The sequence below is a fragment of the Anneissia japonica genome, unplaced genomic scaffold, assembly GCF_011630105.1.
Source record: "Anneissia japonica isolate Jap-2015-1 unplaced genomic scaffold, ASM1163010v1 scaffold16662_len1167910_cov178, whole genome shotgun sequence".
Taxonomy (NCBI): Eukaryota; Metazoa; Echinodermata; class Crinoidea; order Comatulida; family Comatulidae; genus Anneissia; species Anneissia japonica.
In genome coordinates, this window is record NW_022732216.1 from 226161 (window position 1) to 251494 (window position 25334).

Below are 25334 nucleotides of genomic sequence, written 5' to 3' on the forward strand. Positions count from 1 at the left end.
TTCGACCTGTAATAAAAGAATAAGAGTTATTAGTTATTAAGAACTTTGACTTAAAGTCAAAGTTGAACATATAAAATAGTTGATGCGATAAGGCAGTAGACAATAGTTTAAGTACTTTTATGAACATTTTTATACTGGTAAGTTGTTTGAAATGCAGTGCAAATTATATTATTTATTTTTCGTCGTCCTTCAATCGAAAGTAAATATATTTATATACCGTACCCATGCGTTTTTTCAGCTAATAAACGTATACCGTACGGTATAATCATGGAGGTATAACAATTTTATACCTCCATGGTATAATAAACCATTTTGTACTTTCATCTGTGCATTCCACGTCGAGGTCAAGTCGTACCATAAACAAACAAATTACACAACAAGTGCCAATATATTTTATAGTTTAATTTATTAATATTTATTGGTGTTGACATGCTACATGTATGGCGATCAAGGTTTTATTTTTTTTAAATGCAGGTGGTAGTGAAAATCGAAAAATTGACATTCGGCATAACTGCCCTTTCTAAGTAGGCCTACCCGTAAGGGTGTAGGACAGTTTCGATCGCCAACAAGTTCGGCCGCGGGATATGTATTGCATTTTCTATTCATTGAAGGACTATTAAATATCCTAATACTGATAATTATAATATAATAAATATATGTGTATTAACTTAAAAAGTAATAAAAAGATAGTGAGAAAGGCAAACAATATGTTTTAGTATTTTCAATTCGACAAGGTAAATCTAACATACAACAAACGAGCGTAATCCTAAGTTTAACAAACTTAAAATTTTCACTGGTAACTGATAAAATACGCCTATATATTTATAAAGTAAGCATAGTGTCTATATCAATAATAAGACAAACAAAAATTATTTAATTTCCCAATTTTCTGGATGTTAAACGTAAACTACAAAAATGTTAAAAATGTGCGACCAAATTGCTTTTAGATCCTAGGTTACGGTAGCATTTTAAATCTACTAGAATAAAACATTTAAAACTGAACCTGACAAATCTAGAATCTATGTAAAAAAATAAGTAGGTAGAACCTGGAATAGAAGCCTAATGGAATTAATCTGGAGAAGAAGCCCAAGTTTCGAAATGAAGCCCCCCCCCCCCTCTTTAGCAATACTAATCTCAATCTCTTGGGCGAGTCGAGTGGCCGAGCAGTAAGGCAGGGGCGCCGCTTGCTGCCGCCTTAACATCGACGCTGGTTCCAATACCTCCTCGCCCATGGTTGGTTGGTAGAACCAAGTCTTCTCGGATAAGGACTAAAAATGTAGTCTTGAAAAGAAGCCCATCTCGAAAAGAAGAAAGTCCAACAGTAAAAAAATCCATAAAAGAAAAATCCCAGAGCTTGTAGTCGAGGTTTAACGGTATATATAAAATACATAAACACTTACTTTATGCGTCTGTTGATCACAGAGATTTAAGGCGGCCCTCTTCAACACAGAGGGCCGCCTAGAGCGGCCGCGGGCCCCCGGAGCATCTTCGCTGCCCGGGCCCATTGATTGGGGTCGGGGGCCGCCTAGAGCCCAGCCGGATTGAGAAGCAGATCCCTGGTGCCCCCGAAAACTACGGCCTTTAAATATAACAGAACCTAAAATGTATGACATTGTAACAAAGTTAGCTATCAGTCATATCTTCTTGTACATCCTAATGCAACCTATTCACACGTATCTAGGGGCCCTTTTTAAGTGTGTGCCTATAATTGCGTGTTTATACTGGCATGTGTTGACATTGGCGCAGAGAGGCCCGGAAAACCGGGGCAAGTGCCCCCGGGCCCGGGATAACTAGGTAAACAATAATAAATAAAATTATTAAACGTATACATTCATCTAGTATCATTCCCGTGTTTTTCCCACGAGAATTGTTAATAAAGCTGACCATTCATCGATAAAAAGCTAGTAATTAATCGCTTCTAATTCTTTTTCATGAATATTTTCATGACTTCTACTATTCTAGAGTATATGTTTACAGTGTATCAAATTGTAAATTCTTTACGTTAATTATTTTTATAAAAAGCTTAGCTGGACGTCGTCAATATAGACTTGATAGAAATTCGATTGTCAATCATAAATTTTCTTACCCCAGCCCAACCATGGTGGAGCTGAGGAAGCATAAACCGTCCATCTTTGACAATCCTTCTCTGGGCCCATCTACTTCAATTCGCCACTGTAAACTTTGATACCTTGATAAGGACAGCTTTTACTTTTCATGTTTCTATACTACATTATTCATGACCTGGTGAAATTAGGTATACTCGATTAGATTAGCCCTCAAATCTGTTAAAAGGTAGTTCCACCCTTCGGTAATACTTGTGTTTTGCGATGTAATATTATATTCCATACTTGCACTAATGATACTCAGATAAAGGTACGATAGAGAGCTAATTCGATCATCTGACGAAGCTTTGAGTGACAGACAATACTCTTAAAATGGTTGTGCCATGAATTGACCGATTTGTTTTTGTTTATTAATGTAAGTGCGCGATGTTTCTACTTTTTACTACTATTCTTATTTTTTTGGTCGATGTTATACATTTTTAATGTAAGTGTTGTGATAGAATGTTAATTTTTGACGAATTTTAATTGTAATGAGAGGGTTAGTTTTATTTACGTTTAGGGCAATATAAATAAAACATATTAATTATTAAATGGGGGAATCTTCAATTTCCAGAACCTCTTAAATGTGCTCCAGGAGTGCAGGCTCGGAATCTCAAACAATTTAAGAATTTGAGAAGCTTATTTAGTGTCATCGTGAATGAAGTTTGGGGAGGCTATCGGCCAGCAGTTGCCTCGAACGCTGCTGCTGCTGCTGCTGCTGTTGCTGATGATGAGGATGATGATGATGATGAATCTGTAAAAATTACATAGCATTCACATAGGCGAACCACCTTCATTGCTGATAATTAAAGATGGTATTAGATCTGAAAATTCCCATCCCAAAGTCGATTATGATTTCAAACCAAGGTCATTAAATTCAGTATTATTCACATTGCGTATTATGCAATAACCTAAAAAAAAAAAAAAAAAAAAAAATGTTTTGAACATGTAAAAATTTAATCTTAACCGCCTTTGCGTAGCATATTAAATGCTCCAATCAGTACATTATTCTAAGAGGTCGGAAACTTTTATTATGCAAATCTTAGAGTACTGTATATAAATAGTATAGTCAATTTGTATCATAAATCAGAAATATTAAACTTTTAAAAAGTTTTGAAAATACAATATATCAGTAAGTTATATTTCCTAAAATGTCACTAAAATTTTGACCTTGATATATTGTAAACGCACACACGATAAACGGCAAAATAACTCTCGCATATCGTGTAAAGATTAATAATGGTTAAGTGAAATAATGAGAAATTCTTCGAAAAACCATATTGCTATTATTTTCCTATTTGTTTATATTATTTACCCCAAGTGCTATGCATTAACTTTATTTGAAATATTATAGGTTATGTACTATATTTGTTACTGCAACTTTCTAGACTCTAGATGCTTTATAGAGTGCCGCTAATTGAGGGCGTATCTGGATTGAAATCCCTGGTATACCGACAGGAAAGTTCTAGAGACACGACGTTCACCATAATTGGGAGAGTAGCGTGTTTAATTACCAGATCTACAATCTCAATCATGGAAAGATTAACTCTGATACTTACTAGCCCCATATTTCATCAGCTTCATTAGAATCAAATGATTAACTAATTTGAACCATGCTTCATTCATTGTGTATCTTTTTCTCGTCCGCGGCTATGTAGGCCTACTGTGATATAGGCCACAGAAATATAGTAATATGGGTAACTGTCAAAGATGAATCAATATTTGTCCCACCTTCCTCCGACACTATAGGTCTAACGTTAACAAGTTAATTCTAGGTTTGATAAATTAAATTAATCAATAAAACATATGATATTCTTTTTCTACATCAGATGTACATATCACTGGAGCCTGATTGAATATCTTTATGCTGGCAAGTTGATTGAAATGCATTGTAATTATATTCTGTATTTTTCGTCGTCCTTCAACTAAAAGTAAATATATTTAAATTAAAACCATTTTGTACTTTCATCGTTGCATTATTCCATGTCGAATTCAAGTGCCAATATGTTGATCTGATATAAATCTATAGTTTAATTTATTAATATTTTTTTATTTTCAGCTACTATATTACGATCAAGGATCTATATATATAAAAAAAAAATACAGGCCGCGGTAGTGTAAGTCGAATAGAGTGTTCAAGAGTAATTGTACGATCACAATGATCATGGTAATGGCGATATACTAATATGTTAATGTTTAATTCTAGGCTTGATAAAAATATTTAATATAAAATATTATATTCTTTTTCAACATCAAAAATAACATATCAAGGGCCCTATTGTATTAGCAATATACAACATTTAAGCAATACAAGACTATCAAATTTTATTTGACAAAAACATGATATGCCTAAATATGGTCATGATGTGATAACATTATGATCATGACTATATATGGGCATACAACATTTTTTTTTTGTCAAATTAAATTTGATAGCCTGGACAGAGCTTTAGTAAAATATATTTAGTTTGAATTGTAAAAAGAAAGTATTCATTAACAATGGGAATATCCTTCATCAAACTAATATCTACTTTTAAAAAGGTATTAGACTCTTGCCTGATTATTATTAGATTCCACAATTTTAGTTTGTCAAGCTTACGAGCATATAAAACAGAATCTGTATTATACAAAATTTATCACTCTTACTGCTACTTCGTTGAATGTCGTGCTTCCCCCATTTTAGAGTACATAGATTTTTTTTCCCGATGGTAAAATGTATTTGACATGAAGTCACATACGAAGCCACGAAATGATCCATATTTTGCATCTTATATACCGACTTTCCAACGGTATCTCAGAGCTGTCTCACTATTTAGTTATGCATAGTTCTTCAACTAAAGCTGGGCACTCACTGCGTCGTACGACGACTCCAACTCTAGCAATATACAACATTCAAAACTATCACATTTTATTTGACAAAAACATGATATGCCTAAATATGGTCATGATGTGATAACATTATGATCATGACTATATATGGGCATACAACATTTTTTTTGGTCAAATTAAATTTTATAGCCTGGACAGAGCTTTAGTAAAATCACTGTGAGCGTTACATGACGCGATTCCGTCTGCTGATTGTTGGGGACAGTCTGAAGTTATCGCCATTAAACACGATCCGTTGCTTTCTCCATAGAATCGCGTCGGCTGACAAAACACCGTCGGGCGCAGTGACTGCCTGGCTTTAAGGTCACACCCTAATGTGTAGCCCGGTGACAACTTTACACAAGCCTTTCAATATCAAGTTCTATGTAACCTGTTACATTGTTGATTTGATCGCAAGTAAATCCAGCTATAAGAGTTTGATGACCTCCCTTAATTAACCTTAGTTTCATCTTTGTCTTCAGATTTTGGAATGGTTCAATATCCCTAAAAGGTTAAAGAAACATAAAACAGAAATTCACAGGACATTCAAAATAACATAGAGGTAAAATAACACTCAACAAGTAATATGATGACTAAAACATTTACAGTAGTTAGAATGAAAACCAATTAAGATGTTAAATGAAAAAATGTGTTTATTAAACAAACTAATATGATTAAAAAATAAAGGTGAACCACTGTTGTGAGACGATTAACAATTAACTGGAATATTTTGAATTATTTTAGAAATTTCAGCATTAATTTCAAGTTAAGTAATTTATCCATGGCTACATCTTAACAGCTGTTTGCACATGGATGCTGTAAATTTTACCAGATTCCTAGCTAAACAACATTCAGCACATGCAAATGATTGTTGAAAATGCAGTCATTGGATGCATTCGATTGCAGATTACAAATTTAAACTTTTGGGCACTCAAAATGTTCGTTAAAATGTTTGATAACGAAGCCACAATATCGGCGATAACTTTTCAACTCAAAGGAAAGCTTTTACTTCTTTTGGAATAATTAGTGCGAGCGCAATTTGCTTAAATTTTTCCAAGAGGTTGTTCACAAAATGACCAAAGGTTCATGGTGGTTAGTTTGACAACAAAAGTCCGATATAAAGACTGATTATGATACTTACGGCATTTCGACAGGTTTCACTGCCTCCACCCCACATCCATCAACAGTTAGCCTGCAGTTGGTAAGTGCAATGCTTACAGGATTCATGAACTGAAACACTGCGAAGAAGATCTCATCTGCTTTCAAGCCATCTGTGTTCTTCAGCTAAAAAGAATTTTTAAGAATAATAAAACAATATTAAAGTCTCTGTATAGATTTGATACTAATAGCAGGTATTTATGAGGCACTGGTATCTGCAAGGTGCGCTCACAGTGCCAGAACCAAGTAAGGCGAAAAAAAACAGGAAAGGAAACATAAGAAAAAAACAAACAAGAGGAAATTACAAGGAGAAATTATGGTCAAACAGGTGTTTCTTAGTCTGGACTTGAACATGGTTATATTTTCTGCAGATTTGATTTGTGTGGGCAGAATTCCAGACTTTTGAAGGAGCAGCGAAAAAAGATCAATGTTCTGTTTGAAGGAGTTGAGATGATGAATGAATACAGAGATTCCTTGTCAGTTTATATGTCTCATTACCATTTAGCTTTGTATCTTTTTGAAGGTGTTATCTGTTGCGGTACTGAACTGCAAACCATGGAACACTTTCTTCCTCTGCTGCAGCAAGAATGTCAAAGACTTCGCAGGGTGGAATGATAGTGCTTGTGATTGCGTTTGATATTCAAGTTTCATTTGCATTCAAAATATTTAACTTGATTATGGAGATGTGAAGAAGATGAAGCACACACTTGTAACAATAGCGCACATCCAGCGAAATCCAAATTTGCAAACATTGGCAGTGATTCAGCAGCTAGACATGTACGTTATAAAAATAATCATGCACAACTTCGGAAATCAAAAGCTTTTGCACTCTCTAGCTGTTTTTCTGTTACAACTCAAAATATCCAGATCAAAACAATAATTTGCAATATATAATATCTAAAATGGATATATATATATATGCGAAGTATACAGGAAATTCTTTAAAAAATGTATTTTAAAGAATAACTTCCTTACCGTGATTTCAAGTTCAGGGCGAGCGAGACACATATCTGAGTGACAGACAAGCTTTGAATTAGTCTCCTCAACCCTTCCAAACAGGAAGACTCTCAAACAACTGTGGTCTGCAAGTTTCATCATGTAATCTGATGCTGCCATGTGGACTACAGAAGAACTTGCTGCAAATATAAAAACACCAATTTCAATGATGACATTAGTCCGAGGTTACGTATTGTTGAATTATCTGCTTAAAGCATTCCATATTTCTTTAGCCAATAGGACAGAGGTCGGGTATTTTTTCCCCTCACCTCTTATATATAATCATTAAAAAAGTGAAGAACTTCATTTAAAAACATTAATTATAAATAATAACTTCACACATTATAATACCTCTGGAGTTTGCCTTTGTTCCTCATCTGAAACTGGCAGTTACTGCCGATCCCAACCGAGGGAAATTATACGATCGCATGCATCCCAAACCTAGAAACATATGCCCCCTTTTCAAATACAAGTCGCTGGTAACTAGATTTGCATTGATTTCTGAATTACTATTGCAACTTGTAATTTACCAGTCCTGTGATAATCTTTAATGGATATTGCTTGCACTATACAAAGAATCTGAGTACTTATTAAACTTACTTTCTTTGGGCTTTAACTTTACAGATAGTAATTCTTCCTTACATCGCTCTTTTGTGACACCAGTATAGAAACATGCCTAACACAAAAGTCAAAATTACACAAAATTGAAAACTGTAACTAAATTAAATTAAATAATTTTTAAATTTGTAACTTTGAATAGAATTAATGCAAATGTATATATGTATGCAGTTTTATTTTTTGGTAACTTGATTAAAATTAATGTAAGTGGATCAATGTATGTATTTGTTTGTAATCTTACAATTGTATAGTATTCGTAATTAAAATAATGTACATTTTGAATAATACCACTGTCATAGCACCACTAATCATTACATTCTGCTGTGGATTTTAGAGCTTTACAAATACTTGTTGATTGGTTGGATTGATTTATTGATGTCTGTATGTATTATCTTTTATAGTAATGATTTATGAATAAATACTTGGCATACACCAAATACTTTGGAAAATTCACACCAACGTGGGAGAAAGGTAAACATATAGAGTGCCTTGCCCAACAACACAATAGAGTTTAGAAACCCCTAGAACTCACACAACCACGGTTTCCAATATATTTGTTTCACCATGGTTTCACTTACCTGAACCTTGAGCCTTGCCTCTATGTTCCTTTCTTCTGCGCTGGAATTGTGCATAGTTATTGTAATGTTAAAGTCGCTTCCAACTACAGCATCATCTGGTGTCTCGATCTTGATTTCAACGTCTTGTGTTTGTACGTCTTCTTCCGTTTCTACTCCTAATCCAAGTTCACATACTGTCTGTATTGTCATCTTATGCTCTTTGCTACCTATGACGTATATATTATTTATATTACTTTTACACTAGGGGTAGATCTAGGTGTGAGTAAGGTGGCTAGTCACCCCACAACCCTTTCCAAAAAAATCAAAGGAAATTATTAGAAACAAAGCGATGTTTCTAAGATCGTTTGTAAAATAGTCCATCATTCTTCAATCCTTGATCCCTACTGTTAGCCCTATACTTCAATATTTTGGTGTAAAAATCAAGTTTTTATTGATTATATATAATTAGCTCATGTTCCTGTCTGCTCTCATAAACATAAAAATATAATGAATGTTCTTTATGAGCAGTAATTTCATAATAAAATAAAAGAGGCAAATCTTATGTACACTTTTAATGGAACTTTCATATTTTCTTTACCAATAAATTATTAAATTTAATGGATTAAAATAGTTATTCAAGAAGGTTCTAGAAGGGGTGTTATTTTTCGAGAGGGACATTTATTCAAAGTGAATAAACATGGTATATTTAAATGAAAAATGCATTACAACACGAAAGGCTCATCCAATCCAAAACAGAAACAAGGCAAAAAATTTTAGAAAGTGCTTTGTCCAACACCGGTGCTGCGTACTGATAATGATGAAGAGTATATTCGTTATTTTCATCCTTAATTTTGTTAATTAAGATATTTACCAGTTGGGTGCCTGTACAGGTGTGTAATATCTTCCGGCTCAGCTTTTCCTAGTGCCTTTGTGTAGATCATCTGTCCATCAATCTCATGCTGCTTTACAACCCTCATCTGGCCGTACACACCAAATTCCTCTGAACAACTCCAGAATGTTACAGTTGAGTTGACAGAAGTGAAGAGTTGGTCAGAATCATATGGATAGTAGAGATGTCCTTGCTTCACAGCATTCAATGGTACAGGTCCAATACAGCTTAAACCTTGTTGAAAAAAAAATTATCAAAATGATTAATCTAGCGGAAAGGATATGTTCTGATAGGGTCATACTTTAAAATGCACCAAAGACAAACCTGGCTAATGAACTTTCCTGCTAAGCCCCATCTCTTGGACATTTTTGCTAAGGTCCAAAAAAATTATAGTAAAAACTCAGGTAAACATATGTGTTTGTGAGACATGCGCATAATCCTAACCTAACCACCACATCAAGTCTGTCACGCTTCCATGTAGGGACAGTTTCAGATCCATTCACCTCTTTCAATCTTCTCATTTTTTTGAAAACGCTGTGAGACCAGGGAGTTGTTATTTAAATAACAACTCCCTGGTTAGGTGAGTGAATGGCTTGGAATGAAATCGGTAGTGTTTTACACATATGACTAAGAATACAACCAAGGGAATGGAAGGGGATTCACATTGATTCCGTATTCAATAACCGGGAAAAAAAAAAAATTTGCAAATGGATATACCTATTTCCCTAAAAGCATACAGTAGGTGTGCTTGGTACATTAAACACTTGATGTATCAATCAAATTGCCAATTGTATCTACATTCAGGGCAGATCCAGAGATGTCCAAAAAGGTGCAAAATTGGGGCCGGTCGAGATAATACTACCGAAGGGGGTCCGGGGCATTTCCCCCATGAAATTTTTGTGTCTTAGACACCTGAAAATAAGCTCTGAGGCGTTTTGGCAATCCAAATTTTTTCTTCTTTCTTTCTTTCTTTCTATTTTTTTTTCTTTTTTAACCTTCCAAAAAGGGCGGGGGGGGGGCTGGCCCCCATCTTAATGTTCCCCTGATATTGTAAAAGCCTATAATCAATAACAATTTTTTTAGTGTCTCTTCATTATACAATCTACCTTTGCTGGTTTCTTGGGGGGTTGGGTCAAGAACTTGCCAACCATCATAGCCCTGTGGCAGATCCGTTCTTGTCATCCAAACTTCATTCCAAACATGAAAGAACCTAAGAACAAAGTTGTACAACAATATTACCAATGATATAATTACACAGATGTATGCAAGCATTTATATGGAGTAGAAACATTACTACTTTGGATCCTTTTTCCTTTCAGAGCAGGGGTATTTGGACCACTAGGGCGGGTAAACTAACAGCCTAGGGGCTTAGTATTTTCAGTGTGTGATTGCAAGTGATGAAAATACCTTTAGTATAGAAGAAAATTGTTCTTGTGTCCCACAAAAATGTTTTGACGACCCAAATTTTGGTCATGACCTATATTTTGAGAACCAGGTTTATAAAGCATAAATATAAAGAGTAATTAGGACATTAAATACAGTTTCCAATGAGGGCACATCTTACCATAAAGACTGATCATTCATATTTTCTATTGGTTGATTTGAATTTGAATCAAAATAGATGTTAACTGATGTATTTTTCTCAGCATCATGATTACAGTTGAAACTGGTAACACATCGTGCAGGAATCCCGATACAGCGGCACACTGAAAGAGAAAAAATAAATCGAGTTAATTTCAATATGATAACAGATTAAAATCACATTATATCATAATTTTATCTTAATAACCTTACATGGCACACAAACTAAAACTCATTTATACAGTAATCCAATAATTTGGAAAAAAGAAAAATATTTATTAATATAAAATGTTATATTCATCCATGAATTTACTCTCAAATATATAATGTATTATAAATAATAAAAAATAAAATACACAAACAAATAAATATAAACAAATTATTCGGACAATAAAACAAATTATGGATAATTGTCTATTGGAGATCCCACCTGAGATAATGTAATGCAATATAAACATTTTATCCATATTAATCTTTTATAAGAACAAACACATATTTAAAAATTGATTTTGTGCCATAGAATGTCTGAACACATAACAATAAATTGGGCTTGCCATGCATAAGTGACGAAAACAAAAAAATTGACTTTTTAATATATTCATATTCTTCACATTATAAGCTTAAAAATGATAGGTGATTTACTCGAATTGACTTACTATTGCCAAGTTATAAATACAGTAAAAGTATTACAGCTTCTCTGTACTACTAAAGTATACAATACTGCCACCTCTTATGCTAATGACTTACATTACTTGCACTTAGCAACAGTACGCTTGTTTTTGGATGGCATGCCTCGAATAAATAATTATCACTTGTGATATTTTTATAGAGAAGACAAAGTCAAATGAGGGCAGCATACACTTTATTCTTACAATGTAACATTTTGCTTTCCACTTTAAAGGGGCAATTCAAACAAGTCTATGTCTATGATTAAATAAGCAGTGCAGTTTAGCTAATTATGGTAGAAAGCCAAGGATGTTTATATTCTCCTCGAAGGCACAAAATAAATAAAATTCTGGCACATCACAGATTCTTGTTATAAAGTCTTAGTGTGGATAGGCTTTATGGTTTCAAAAGCTGTAATAACATTTGTGGTTAAATTTAAAAATAAAGACTAATTTTTACTCTAAATACCCTTACTTGTCGTCAGCAGACCGGCTAATGTCCAGCACTGGCCGTACCTCACTGGCCTTTGCGTTTTCATGTATTCTTCAAGAATCCTACGACTACTATTCCATGTTGCAGGAGGAACACCAAACGAATATTTATTGTCCCAACGGCATTCCATCACACCATACTCATGGTGACCGTTCAACTGTGTATGTGAAAACGATGACACAAAAATTTATAATTCTTGATTATTGGCTCAAAATTTGTTATTCTCTCTTTCATTGTAATTAAGTTAGGTGGCAAAACTGCGGCTGCTGGGAGTCCTCAGGGGCCCAGCCAGAATTTCTGATTTCCAGTTTGAATAAGAATCAATAAAGAATTATTTTATTACCAGCATAATTAACTAGTATAACCGAATATAATACATTGTGTAAGTAGTATAACCATTATACACTTCACTGAAGCCAAACAAACAACACAACAAATTTAAAGTAGAATTTATTTTTTTTCAAAATTGGTTAACATAATTTCATAAAATCAACCACACATTATATATACCAAACAGTAATAACAGAAATATGAAAGAAAAAAATACAGTTTTCCCCCAATTCAAAAAATTTGAGACCAATGTTTAAATGAACTAAATAACAATTCATCTTTTAACACAACGGTGACCTGCTTAATGGAGACCGAACTAAGAAAACTTTTTTCAGGTCCCAAATTAAAGGTGAACCGTGTGTACAAAATAATGTTTACAATTTCGCTGAAACAAAACAAAACACATGTATCACATGCCTAACAACTGTATTATCAGTTGCACAAAAGCTAGCTACTGTATATTTTTTGGTTCCAGCTTGAAAATATTTGTGAGGAAATTTCATGTATCAAATAATTTTCACAGATGACCACACACACTGTATGTATTGAGTTTTATGCCCATGTCATTCTCTGGACACACTCCTGATGAAAATGTTTTATCACGTCAAAACTGTATATAAAAAAAGTCCCAATCAGTATATCCGGAACTTACCACATTGCAAACAATTTGGCTAACTTTAATCGGATCATTTCTCGCAGACACATTGACGCTGGATTCAATGATGAACATTATTGTTCTAAGAACAATTTCATCAAACTAAAATGAAACAAAATATAATTTCAACTTTATTATTTCATTTTTTCTTAAAGAAGACACTGTACACTTTTTAAACATTTGTTATTGCATTCCTTTTTAAATATTACTATTTATAGTAATTTATGATTCTTTAGAGCATGTAGTAAATGATTCAACACTTGTCTTAACCTCTGCATGACTCTTGCATTCATTTATCAAAGACCTAAAGTATTGCTAATTTTAGTAATGTTGTAAGTGGTATTTATTGCATATAAATCTCTACCAGTCTCCCTCCATCTAAAAAAACAAATTTTGGAACCAGAGCTGTCATGGTTTCTTTAGTCTCAAACTCTAATTAACATATGAATAGAATTTTTTTCTGTCTTTTTTTAATTGCTAAGTGTAAACACAATTATTTCAAGTAAATTTATGTTGTAATTTTATATTGTATAGTTTTGTATCCTATAATTGGTATTTGAATATTCTAATTTTAATTTATTCTTGTTGTGTATTTCAGTCAGGTATTTGTCAGTTTTTTCTGCTTGGTGATCCTGGTTTAGTTTTTTATAGGTATTGTTATACAAGCATTTCAGCTATGTGCAACGGCTTTGTATTTGCTATTTTTTGGGTGTTTTTTTTTGGTACCTCAAAAATAAATGAAATAAAAATAAAGTGAACTATATTACTGTTATATTTTTTAACAAGATTTTTATGGATGGCTTTACCTGAGCAAAATCCCAAGCTCGCTTACTAAGGTGCTTACTTGTTCCAAACCAGATAAAACCAGTATCACTTTGTACATACTCCTTTCTTTCAACATCCGTACACGGCTGGAACTAAATAGTAGCATATAGTATAAATCAAGATAGATATTAACACTGTTAAATTATATATAAATCATCAAAGAAAAGTAAATACAGTATTGGAATAAAGGACATAACAGAAGAAAAAAAAAACCCAGCCTCCACCAAAATATATATAACTTATTGTTATATAAAAGTTACACATTACCTTCACACCATGGATTAAAAAGTATATACACAGCATCATCATGTTGATATATAAACTCTCTTTCTGGCAAATCCTTCTGCGTAGCTCTGGTTTCTACCATCAACCTGTATCGACCAATCAGAGACTTGACTGGACACCAGATGTCAAGGGTCACCGAACAGTTATCAATGTTCTTTATTACAGCGCTCCATTGGCTTTTCTTAATTTCCTTAAGTATCGGTATTTGGACTAATGTACTATCACAAATTTTATGGATTGTTCCTGGTAAATGTATGTGCATAAAAAAAACATACAAATAATCAATAATCAAAGTGCATTAACGGAATGGAAAATTAAATTATGTAATTTTTTTCATAATGCATCATTTCCATTTATTCATTTCAATTATGTTGTCTTCAAAAATACATTCAAATAGACAAAAAATATACAATCGTTAACAACCCAACGGGATAACCAAAAAGCGAAACAAATCTATTGAGTGGTTCTCCAAGCTTACAAAAATTCATTTTTAGACACTAATGTAAAACTGAGAGCAGGAGGAGGGATGTAGCACAATATATTGTATTTATAATGATCAATATAATAATGAAACTATGTACTATTGTGAGTAAAATTAATATAATTCAATAATTGTTGGCTAGTTGTAGAGAAATTTTATGTGCAGTACAGTTTCAGCTCTAAAGCGTAAACCTCTTGAAAATTTATGTATCTTTGAAAAAAATGAAATAAAAGGTTCCATTCACAGAGGAAGTAACTGCCATAAAGTACCGTCAAAGACCATAAATCAGTTGTTACATAAAAGATACAGGATGTTAAAAATATCACAGTTTACCACCAGACATTTTAACACAATTTATCAGTCAACATCAAAGCCTAATATAGCATCTCACCTCTCCAGATGCAGATAAATAAAATCTGATACAACATTTGCATGCTCTTATCCTAATGATATTGAGCAACCATGATATTGTCATGTGGCACTCAATTTCTGAATGGCCTAGTGTTTGATTGCATGGTTTGATAGATTGATTAAATATTGACTGCTTCTTTGAAATTATTATATCAAATGTGGCTGATTTATTTAAGAGGGCACCTGAATATCAGCCAACATACCTTGATATGCTAGAAGGGTCACCCTCTATAAATACTGTATGGTTTCAAAACAAAAAACACAACACAAGATGTTTGAGACTAAGTATTCTTGGTATTTCTAAATAAAGATAAAAATCTCTCTGGCAGTGAAAGCAGTGCCCCAACCCCCATGAAGAGAAAACTAAATTTATGAGAGAAATAAGGGGGAGGGGGTAAGAGAATAATTCTCTGTAATTTTTAGATTTCTGAGACACTATTAAAACAAGGAGGTATAAAAATATTTTATACCTCCTTGATTGAAACAATTAAAACACCCTCTCTACATTGTTGGAGCTTCAAGGTTACAGGCCAGCCCAGTGGCCTGATAGCCTGACAGGTGTAATAATCGTAATGATCCCAGGGACTCATAGCCACTAACCTCATGAATTTTCCAAGAAAATTAATAAAGGCTTGAAGGAAAATATCCAATCAGTAATATACAGTGCATCAATATTTAGAAGAGCACACGCACTTATGCCTGAATCCTTTCAAGATATATGAGATCTATACAAAACTAATCTCCTGAAATATCATGGACTTTATAAGATATTAAATATTTGATTTGTTTCTGCATTCACCAAGGTTTAATATCTGTATATGCACTTGAACACAAATAGCACTAAAGCAAATACTGTTATGTAATGTATGTACGTATGTTCAGTACTACAATAACATCAAGCCATTTAAGATATATGAAGTTTATACAAAACTAATCTCCTGATCATCAATATATTTGAAAGATAATAAAAAAAATAAACAACATTATTAAAATAAAATGTATTAAAAACAAGTAAAAATGTATAGACTATTTATTTCTTACTTATGAAAGAGATTTTTTTTTTATTATCAAGCTAATAAATTTTCTCCAACGGCCAAGTTATCCTCAAGTTTCAAAAATATATTTAGGGAGTGAGAGGATCTTTTAAAAATGGTAATAAATGTAATAAAATTAACACAGTATAGCAATAAAAAAATTAAACTTGTGAAAAGAAATATGCTTCTGAAAAAGATAAAAATAAAAGAACAGAGTTTGTGCTGGCCCAACCGACCTAAAATCTTAAAAATTTTGGGTCAGCGAATTCTGGTCTAATAATGACATTTAGGAATAAGACAACAAAAAAAAAACAAAAAAAAAATACCTGTTGTCATCCGTATGGTTATGGTGTCATTTTTGTCATTAAACTGACGGTCTAACCGCATCGTTATCTGGAATGACTGTCCACGGCGTATTATCAAATCAGTCGACTGGTATTCTTCGGTGCTATGGAAACCCTTGTTCAAATGACAATGAAGTTCAATGCATTCAACAATGAGTTGACCACCTGAAAACAGTATTGACATAAAATAAATATCTTTAAAGCAACAATGTTAGGATAATAATTAATACTGATAACTTTGCTTTTTATGTGATGATAAAGATATAAAATAAACAACAGCTACAACAAAAATAATAATACTGTTTGTATCACAGAACATACCTAGGACTTTTCCTTGTTGACGTGACAACTGATTTTAAAATTATAAAGTAACAAATTCATAAAAAATGCTACTGAGACTACTATAACTTAGGTAAATATACATTACAAAGATTCGAGTGATGTATCCATAATTAATCCAATTAAACTTCTAGAAATCAACTAAACTGTAGGCCTACCTCTATCCACAGGTTTTTCCAATTTCCATAGGTCCAATTTGCTGGGTGACATCCTTCCAACATCTTTATGGAAACGATTAGCGGCAGGTCCCAGAGAATTGGTATGCGATCCTGAAACCAAAATTAAATTACGTATTCAAGCGAGTCTTATATCGGCATATGGTTTCTTTGGTCATCTCGAATAACGAATATCAACTGTAGGCCACAAAAAATTATTGCGTACTTTGAAAAACCCAAGGCATTCTATAAGAAGGTCTTTACATCTGATTTTTGGTTCAGCCCCTGGTGTGGACTAGACATTTCCACAAATCGCAACAGACTGACAGGATGGGACCGTCTGGAGTATATAAGTTTTTAGAAATTAGTTCATGTTAGTACTTTGTATATTTTAAGAAATATGCTATATAAATACTTGTAACATTTAAAATTTAATAATAAAAAAAAAAAAAGATTAATCACAAGTTTCATGTGCCAAAATGGCATACACATACTACAGTAAATGTTACAATACTTCATAACAGCATAATACTGAACATGAATTATATCATTATTGTATATATCTGAATAATCATCCGTTACATCTAGGTCTATACAAAATTGGTGCCCCCTCATTGCAAAAATTCTGGATCTGCCTTTAGCTTATAATACCGAGTATCCATTATTTTGAATACAATTTTAACATTTTTATTCCATTATACTACATTTTATTTATTCAGATGGAATGATTGTGTAAAAATAAAAAAAAGGAATGTGATTGTACAATAGCCTTTGTCTTGTAGTTTTTAAAGTTTTATGTTTATTGCCAAGAAAAACAAATCGCAAAGTATTTTTGTTATATATTAGATGACGAATAATGAATATTTAATTTTCTTTATTTGATTTTGATTTTTTATTCATCTGTATCAGGAAGTGTTTTTGAAAAACTTTTCTGGTGGTAGTGAATTAATTGTATGGCTTTTAAAAGAGGTTTGTGAATTCTAATATATCAAGTACCTCTTCTTCATAATGGCACCTTATAAATTAAATTACAAATAGCAAATGTTGGTGTTTTGATAGCTCTCTTGGTTTCTATTTACAGTATTGTTTTCACTTGTTCCTTTTTTTTATTTTTATCTCTTGTAGTAAAAACCACCACTTTTATTTATCACAAAAAAAAAACCATTCCATCAAAACAACACAAAATTCAAATCAAATTCAATAAAATGACTGAACATCATCAATTTTTCACTTGTTCCTCTTAGGATTTCAATTTTTAATTTTTTTCTCATGGTTAATATAATATTATATGGAATCATGTAATATAAATTAAATCCAGTTTTTACTGTTTACTTTGTTAAATCTACCTTGCTTAATTCTCTTTTCAGCAATACCAATTTTACAAATATCGGTCAACCAATTGTCGAGATATTAAGGCATCCACACCCGTTTTGGCCAATTTTGCCATATTTGGGCAGACCATAACTTCCAAAATATTGATCCGACTTTGCTAAAATTTAAGATTTGCATGTTTGATGCCAAACCAAACATGTATACCAATTTTCAGCGAAATCGGAGTCAGTTGGGTTAAAAATGTTCATTTTTTGGGGTGATTTGACATGGAATGACCCTTTGCCTAAAACTCAAATAAGTTCTAAGTCAACCTCATTTTACATGCCAAATTGTTGTGTTTCTTCCACTTATCAATGATCTGTAAGTCGAACAATTTTTCAATGCCATTTTTGATTTGACTTAGGCAAGTTTAACTAGTGTATTGTGCTTTGAAGTTTTATTTACTACACACATTTAACAATATTTATTTTGACTTTAATTGTTCTAGAAAGCAGCTTAACTCAGTTGGATAAACTGGTGGTAGCCACTACAGTATATATGTGTGCTGAACTGTGGAGAATCTTGTTCCCGGTTCAATTCCCATTGCTCTCTCCTTGTATTTCAACTGGAGGCCTGAAATGCAAGTTATGATAGCGCACCGTCTTTCGGACCAGACGTTTAAGCCATTGGTTCAGTGTGCATTATGGCCCATGTTCATGTTAAACGCAGTACACTCTTAGGAAGAGAGTAGGGGATTGTCTCCCGGTATACTGCCCAATCACCACCAGAAGGACCCCACTGGAAATAAGTCTTCTTTTAGACTTTAGTAGGCTATCCTTGGTGTTTACACTGAATAAATCCAATCCAATCTAATCTATAATTAGGCCTTTTATTTAAGCCTATAGAACAGGTAGGAAAAGATTCTTGATACTTCTTGGTGGGGGGGGGGGTAAAGCAGGGGTCTCAAGTTAAAACAAGCCACTTCTGAGAGGTATTTTAACACATCTAATTTCAATTTTGCTACACATGGTGATATCCATCAGCACTGACTACCATGAAACAATTACTGTAATAATGATTCAGATAAAGTAGTAAAATAATATGAATCGTAGGAAATATTCTGAAAGGTTCTTGCTTGCTTGCGGGAGGCTGATTTCTAGGAAACTCCAGCGACTTGATTTGGTTATCATTATAACATACCTGTGGCTGGACTTGCAGGATTCGATGTCGTCACTGACTTCAGCGGAGACCGGAATGATCCTCCAGTCCTTGGTGGTGACCCTGGTGATGTTGCAGGCTTCTTCTTCTTCATGGCCCCACTTCTGAAGTTGCTCCTTCTGAAGTAGTTGGACCTTCGCATAGCTGAGTCCCTACCTGGACTACTTGGGCTTTTTGAGGTTGATGTTTGGTTTCCCATGGCAATCAAGGCTTATCTAGATCAGAATAGAAATATTCCATTTTCACTCTGATTTTTTTTTTCTGTTAGCATGGCATTCTAGGTATTCTAAAACTAAAACACAGTATGTTAAAATGTGTAAGGGTATATGTATTCTCTTAATTAAGTTAATAGCTTAATTCTTTGTTTTTTAATTTGCTTGTTTTTAATTTACTTGTAGATATGTCGCTTCATACACAGAGAGAGCTGGTTTGCCACATCCCCAGATAGTTCATTTATTCATTTTCTCATGGTATCTATTTCAAATCTCCACAAAAAATAAATAGATAAATAAATGAATGAATAAATAAATAAATATAAATAAATTCTGCTCTATAGTCAACCCCCCCCCAACTATAGTGACCCCTCTCTCTTTGTCTGGAGCAGTACTTTTAATTGCCAATTTAAATTTGTAAGTGTAGGCCTTTATGTATTCTTTTTGTTGATTTAGTTTATAGTTTAATTCTTTGTTTATAATTTTGTTTGTTCTTTTATAAGTTGTACAATGTGGATGCACCACCTTTGTGTGTGCCACCGATATAAAGGTGTAATTTCCCAATAAAATACTTACTTTATTAATAAATCTGATCTGAATACTCTAACCAGTAAAGCTCTAATTAAGAAACTAAACCAGGGACCACCCTACATTTTCAGGTCCCAAGGGTAGTTCGAATTTGAGGCCTAACTGTTAGAAAATTTGCTATTTTGACAATAAAAATATTTATCTTACTTTATTCTAGTAAAATGATGTTCCCACCTAGTATTAACCGATTACTATGCATATCCCACAACTAAACTGTATTTCAGGCTCTCATACAGATATCTCGCTACAGCTAGAGATCTGTCTATACTGAGATAGTATCAGTTTCCAAAGGTCATTGGCAAAATTGTGTCAGCAATGATATTATGTTCTATAAATCGGCTAATTACTAATTGCTTCAATTAAACGATGTTTCAAATGCTAACGTTACCTCGATATAAAGACTTCACTTACCTTCAGTATTATATCCGTACTAGTGTTACCTCAAGGTTTAGACTTTGTCTGGGATTGAGTTGTTTAGAAGTCCACTATTGACTGAAACAGGAATTCAGAGAGATGGAAATTGAGTCACTATCCTTTTTTTTGTTTATAAAATACTCGGAGTGTTGTGATTAGAGGAGCATTATACACATATCAGACTTCTCAAGTTGGTAAATGCATTTCAGTAACCAAGTCTTAAAAATTCGTAGTAAATACAAAATTTCCATAGCACCTAATATTTGTCATGAGTGCAAAATATGGGTGCTTAAATTACAGGTGCAATATAATAACAACTGTGGGATTTCAAACAAGCAGGGCAGGATGAAGATTTACGGGTCACTTTTTCTTTTCACAATAATTTATCAGTAATTTGACAAGTAATAAAAAATAATAATAATAAATATTATAATAACAATCAGTAATCTGACAAGTACCTCTGAGTTGCCTAGGGACAATGTAACCAAATATCCTGATGGAAAAGTCATTTGTCTGGACTAGACCTATTTATTTATGGGTATAGGCCTATAATAAATTTCCGTAGTATTTTTGTCTGTCCATAATAAGGCAAAATTGCCGTAGCAACTATGGAAGTTGAGTAGTACAGTGCTTGAGAAAGTCTGTTATTTGACCATGACAAGAGTAGTAAAATCACTATATACTATATGTTTTACCCCAACCCCTTATACCCTTCAATCAAAATAAGAACCTGTAAACAATTAAATAATATTTAATAAAATATTAGATTTTGAAGTACAAGGATTAAAAGCAATGAAAGAGTTGGTATTTATTATATTTCTATTGATACATTACTCAAAATATATAATAGATAAATATAAAAGAAAATATAAATGTATAAAGGTAAATGTAGGTAATTAATGCATGACTCGTAGCATTATTGTGCTGACTTGCATGTGGGAGATGCAGTGGTTTTCTAGGCGGCTTTAAATGGGGGTGCTGATGGGGAGGACGTGGAGGTAAAGTTGGGGCTTGATGATCAGTTGAGAGGGCGCTTACTCACAAAATAAGGTGATTTTAGGTGAATTTTAACTACCTGACTGTGATTTTTGGGGGTGCCTGGGTGGCGCGAGTAATCTTTGGAGGAGCGCGCATCCCCGAGCACCCCCTACATACGCTACAGGGAAGATGTCAATATGTAAGCTTCTTTCGAGAGACGCTTATTGCACAACAAGTGGGACTGAAGTATTCTAGGGAACTGCAAAAGACTAGCATGTCTGTTACTGCAAGGTTTCAGGTGACAAGTTCTGCAGAATAGGGGTCCCAAGTTACAAGATGTCAGTTCCAGGGGGAAGATTTATCAAACTTGAAATCAGCTTAAATTCGTCTTAAGATCATTTTTTTGCTTAAGTCAAATTTATCCATATTGCTTAGCTTAAAAATTAAAAAGAAATAAATTAAAAAAAATTAGAAAGTCGATTGTACGTTGGCGCCATCTAAGACGATTTTTAAGCCAAGATTTTGCTAAGATTGGGTAATAAATCAGCTTAAGATATTTATTAGGGACATCTTAACTTTTTTGACTTAAGACATATTGCAAGCTGAGATTGATAAATCCCGGGCTAGGAGATCTGCAGTGGCGGATCCAGGAATTCAAAAAAGAGAGGGCCAAGGGAGGAACTCTTAGAGATGGAGGGAACTTTAGATGGCTATGGCACTCTCAGACATTTTGAATATAATTTTCTTTTTTCTCCATTTTTTTTATAATTTTGAAAAGTTTAGGAGGATAGGTTATTTTCTGGGAAATTCTTGCTTGCCTGCTGAAGTGTACGGCGTCCCAATTTCTGGAAGACACCTGCGAGTTGCTTTCTGTTACTACAACAACCTGTTTCCAACCTTGTGTTCGGTTCTCTAGTAGAGATGCATGTGACTTTATGCACATGGGCCTTAAGACCATATTTGAGAATACCTGGTCCTACCAACAAAATATTATGAGCAAGGGGGTTTCCAAGTCAGTGCTAATGCTGGTTGTTGCAGTACCTTTGCCTTACTGTACTTCTCAACCACTCAAATCATCCAAACAATTAATAAATACTACAGGTTTACAAAAATAAAATATATAAAATTTACAACAAAAATTATTAATTTAACTTCGATAACTATTTTACAGGACAATTATATTAATACATTTTCATTAAATCTTATAGAATAGAGTTAAATAATATTATATTATGACTAGACTAGGGTTGGCCTACAATTCAAAATTTGGAAGGAAAATTTTACCCAGAAATGGAATACTTTACTTACATTTTGCAGTTCTTCTTGGTATATTAGTGTAAATATATTAACGCTTATTTTCATAAATGTGCCACCAGAATAACGTAAATGGTTGAGCCCAGTTGCCATTGAAATTTTAAGCCTATCCCCATTAAAGAATACACAGATATTACTTACCTAACAATACCACACCAAGTAGAAAATGCCTCACTGACAAAAAAGTAAAACACGGTCCACTTCTCAAGGAGAATGCACCCAAAACACCCACAATTATCTATATGGCTGGAATTTATCTCTAATAATAGTGCAATACAAATGAAAGTGTTGCTACAGCAGTTTAAGAACTGTGTAACCAGGAAAACCCAGCCTTACCTAGTTCATAACAAGCATTTTATGTGGACTTTGTTCTCAATACTAAGGAAATATTTGATTTGCATTTCAACAACAGTATTTCTCTTTATACTTCTTTAAACAACAATAGATAGGTGATGGTCTATGTACATAATTGAATGATTACTCTTGTTGTGTGTAAATACACGTCTGCACAATTCCCCGGTGAATATCTATGATACGCTTCCCCTGCGAATATTCGGAAGTGGTTTCTAGGTAATAATAATTAGTTAATGACAGCATCATATAGGCCTAATAAAAGTATGACAATCACACTTGGTTTTCTCAATTATTAATTGTTTTTAAAATTTGCGATAGGTTTAACAAGGTTTACTGTGTATAATATATACACAGAATATCACATCATTTAAAAAAATTAATATGCTCATTTTGAAGTAACAAACAAATCACAAACTTGATCTTAATTTCAAAATAATTTTTTCATGATTTTCTTTATGTCATTTTCAGTGGACAATGCACTTCTTTAAACAGCACAGGGTCCCCTGTCAAGGAAACCTTGTTAGAAAAACCAAAAAATTAACACATCTGTAATGCATTCATATCGTGTATTGCTAAAGGTAGATCCTGTGGAAACTATCAAAAAATCAAGTCTACTTTAATAGATGATTCCATTTCTAAGAAAGCTCTAAATTTAATACAACATTAACATAATGGTATATCAATAAACAGACGCTATGCATGTCTACAACAATCTGTTTTGTATATATGCCTGGATAGGTAATGAGAATATTATTAAAAATAATGTAAACAATAACCTGAAATATGTATGTAGATAAAACAAAAACATACACTGTACAGTACAGTAGCTGGCAATGTCTTACTAATGGCTAAATGTTCCTGTCATACTATTTCATCTTTCCTACTGCAATTTGCATTCTATAAGCATTTCCACTATAACAAATGGCAGATTCCTACCACATTGATTAATTACTCAGTGATTATGCAAATATTAAAAATTACATTAGAAATGTCATTAAAAGTACACATATGACAAGATTACAATAGTTACATAATATTCAAGTTAAATTTCACAATTAAGTGCATATATACAAAAATTGTTTATATAATAAATATAATATATGGAATACAATTCAATTCTATTTTATCTATTTGCATCTTTATAATAAATATACAACCTTCCCTAAATGTTTCTTTTACAGATTACCATAATAATAACAAAGTATTAATTATAGGTCTATATTTATCAAATATCAAAAACATTAAAATTGATATATGTTATGGTCAGTTAACGTCATATTTAAGCCAAACACATAAAATTATAATCCTAGGATATGAACCAACGGTTTCCGGTCCAGCTAGAATGTCTTAATTAGCTTATTGTTACTATTTTTATATAATCATGTGCAAAAAAAAAATTATATAACAATTATATAAGAGTACTAATAAAGATTGTATGTGTCACAAATGATTAAAAAAAAAACTCACCACAGCAAGGAGTCCAAGCAGGATCTCAATTGCGATATAAACACATTTTGCTCCAGATGCTGTTGTGAATTCTGTATGCGAATGTCTGCTCATCAATGTACTTGAGTATGGACCACTGGTTTTCAAGCATTCACACTTAACATGAAGATGACAATAGAGATCTTCAAACCTCAGATTAAAATCTTCAAAGGAACTAATTATAGATCTAACATTATTTATCTCATTGTGTCATATCCTTCAATTAAAATCATAAGTGCCCAGATATCTGAACAAACAACTGCAAAAAATATCATTTTGTGGTGGAGGTCCCAGACGGGGAGGGGCCTAAGCTACCTGTCAGTCATCAAACTTCTAATTATTTTGTTTATTTTTATTTATTTGACACATATTTACTATGAGATAAGTCTGCTGGTGATGGAAAATTAAAAGGCCAACAGGTGAACAATCAAAGCTCCTCTAATAGCGCCCAATCCCGATTTGCAAAGGTAAGAAAAAAAAAACCAAAAATGTTAAAATGAAAACATAACAGATTAAAATGGCCCAAAATTGCTCAGATTTTATAGATGCAAGCAATTATATGTAAAACTAATGCTTTCTGTCACTCAGTAGGCATTTTTAGCTAGAACATTAGACCTTTTACTTAGAACATTGCAGTGCAATGTTACTATATAATTAAATCCATCAGCAGTGTGCTG

General features: G+C 33.0%; 1 protein-coding gene across 1 annotated transcript; it reads right to left on the reverse strand.

Moving 5' to 3' along the window:
• Nucleotides 1-389: 389 nt before the first annotated feature.
• On the reverse strand, nt 390-23344 carry LOC117115615 (coagulation factor XIII A chain-like). The gene is made up of 17 exons (XM_033259480.1): nt 22960-23344; nt 20524-20604; nt 19295-19527; nt 16787-16897; nt 16272-16454; nt 13997-14262; nt 13716-13826; nt 12907-13011; nt 11907-12081; nt 10750-10891; nt 10292-10395; nt 9168-9419; nt 8318-8523; nt 7722-7797; nt 7101-7261; nt 6109-6251; nt 390-5471 (listed from the first exon to the last, which is right to left on the reverse strand). The coding sequence occupies exons 3-17, from the start codon at nt 19509-19511 to the stop codon at nt 5324-5326; spliced, it is 2400 nt and encodes a 799-aa protein (XP_033115371.1). The 5' UTR covers nt 19512-19527; nt 20524-20604; nt 22960-23344; the 3' UTR covers nt 390-5323.
• Between the last annotated feature and the right edge of the window lie 1990 nt (nt 23345-25334).

Coding starts and splice junctions, on each gene's coding strand:
- LOC117115615 (XM_033259480.1), bottom strand. CDS start 19,511: ATGGGAAACCAAACATCAACCTCAAAAAGCCCAAGTAGTCCAGGTAGG. Junction 16,455..16,786: donor GGAAAAACCTGTGGATAGAG/GTAGGCCTACAG, acceptor TACTGTTTTCAG/GTGGTCAACTCATTGTTGAA. Junction 6,252..7,100: donor GCCCTGAACTTGAAATCACG/GTAAGGAAGTTA, acceptor AATTCTTTTTAG/CTGAAGAACACAGATGGCTT.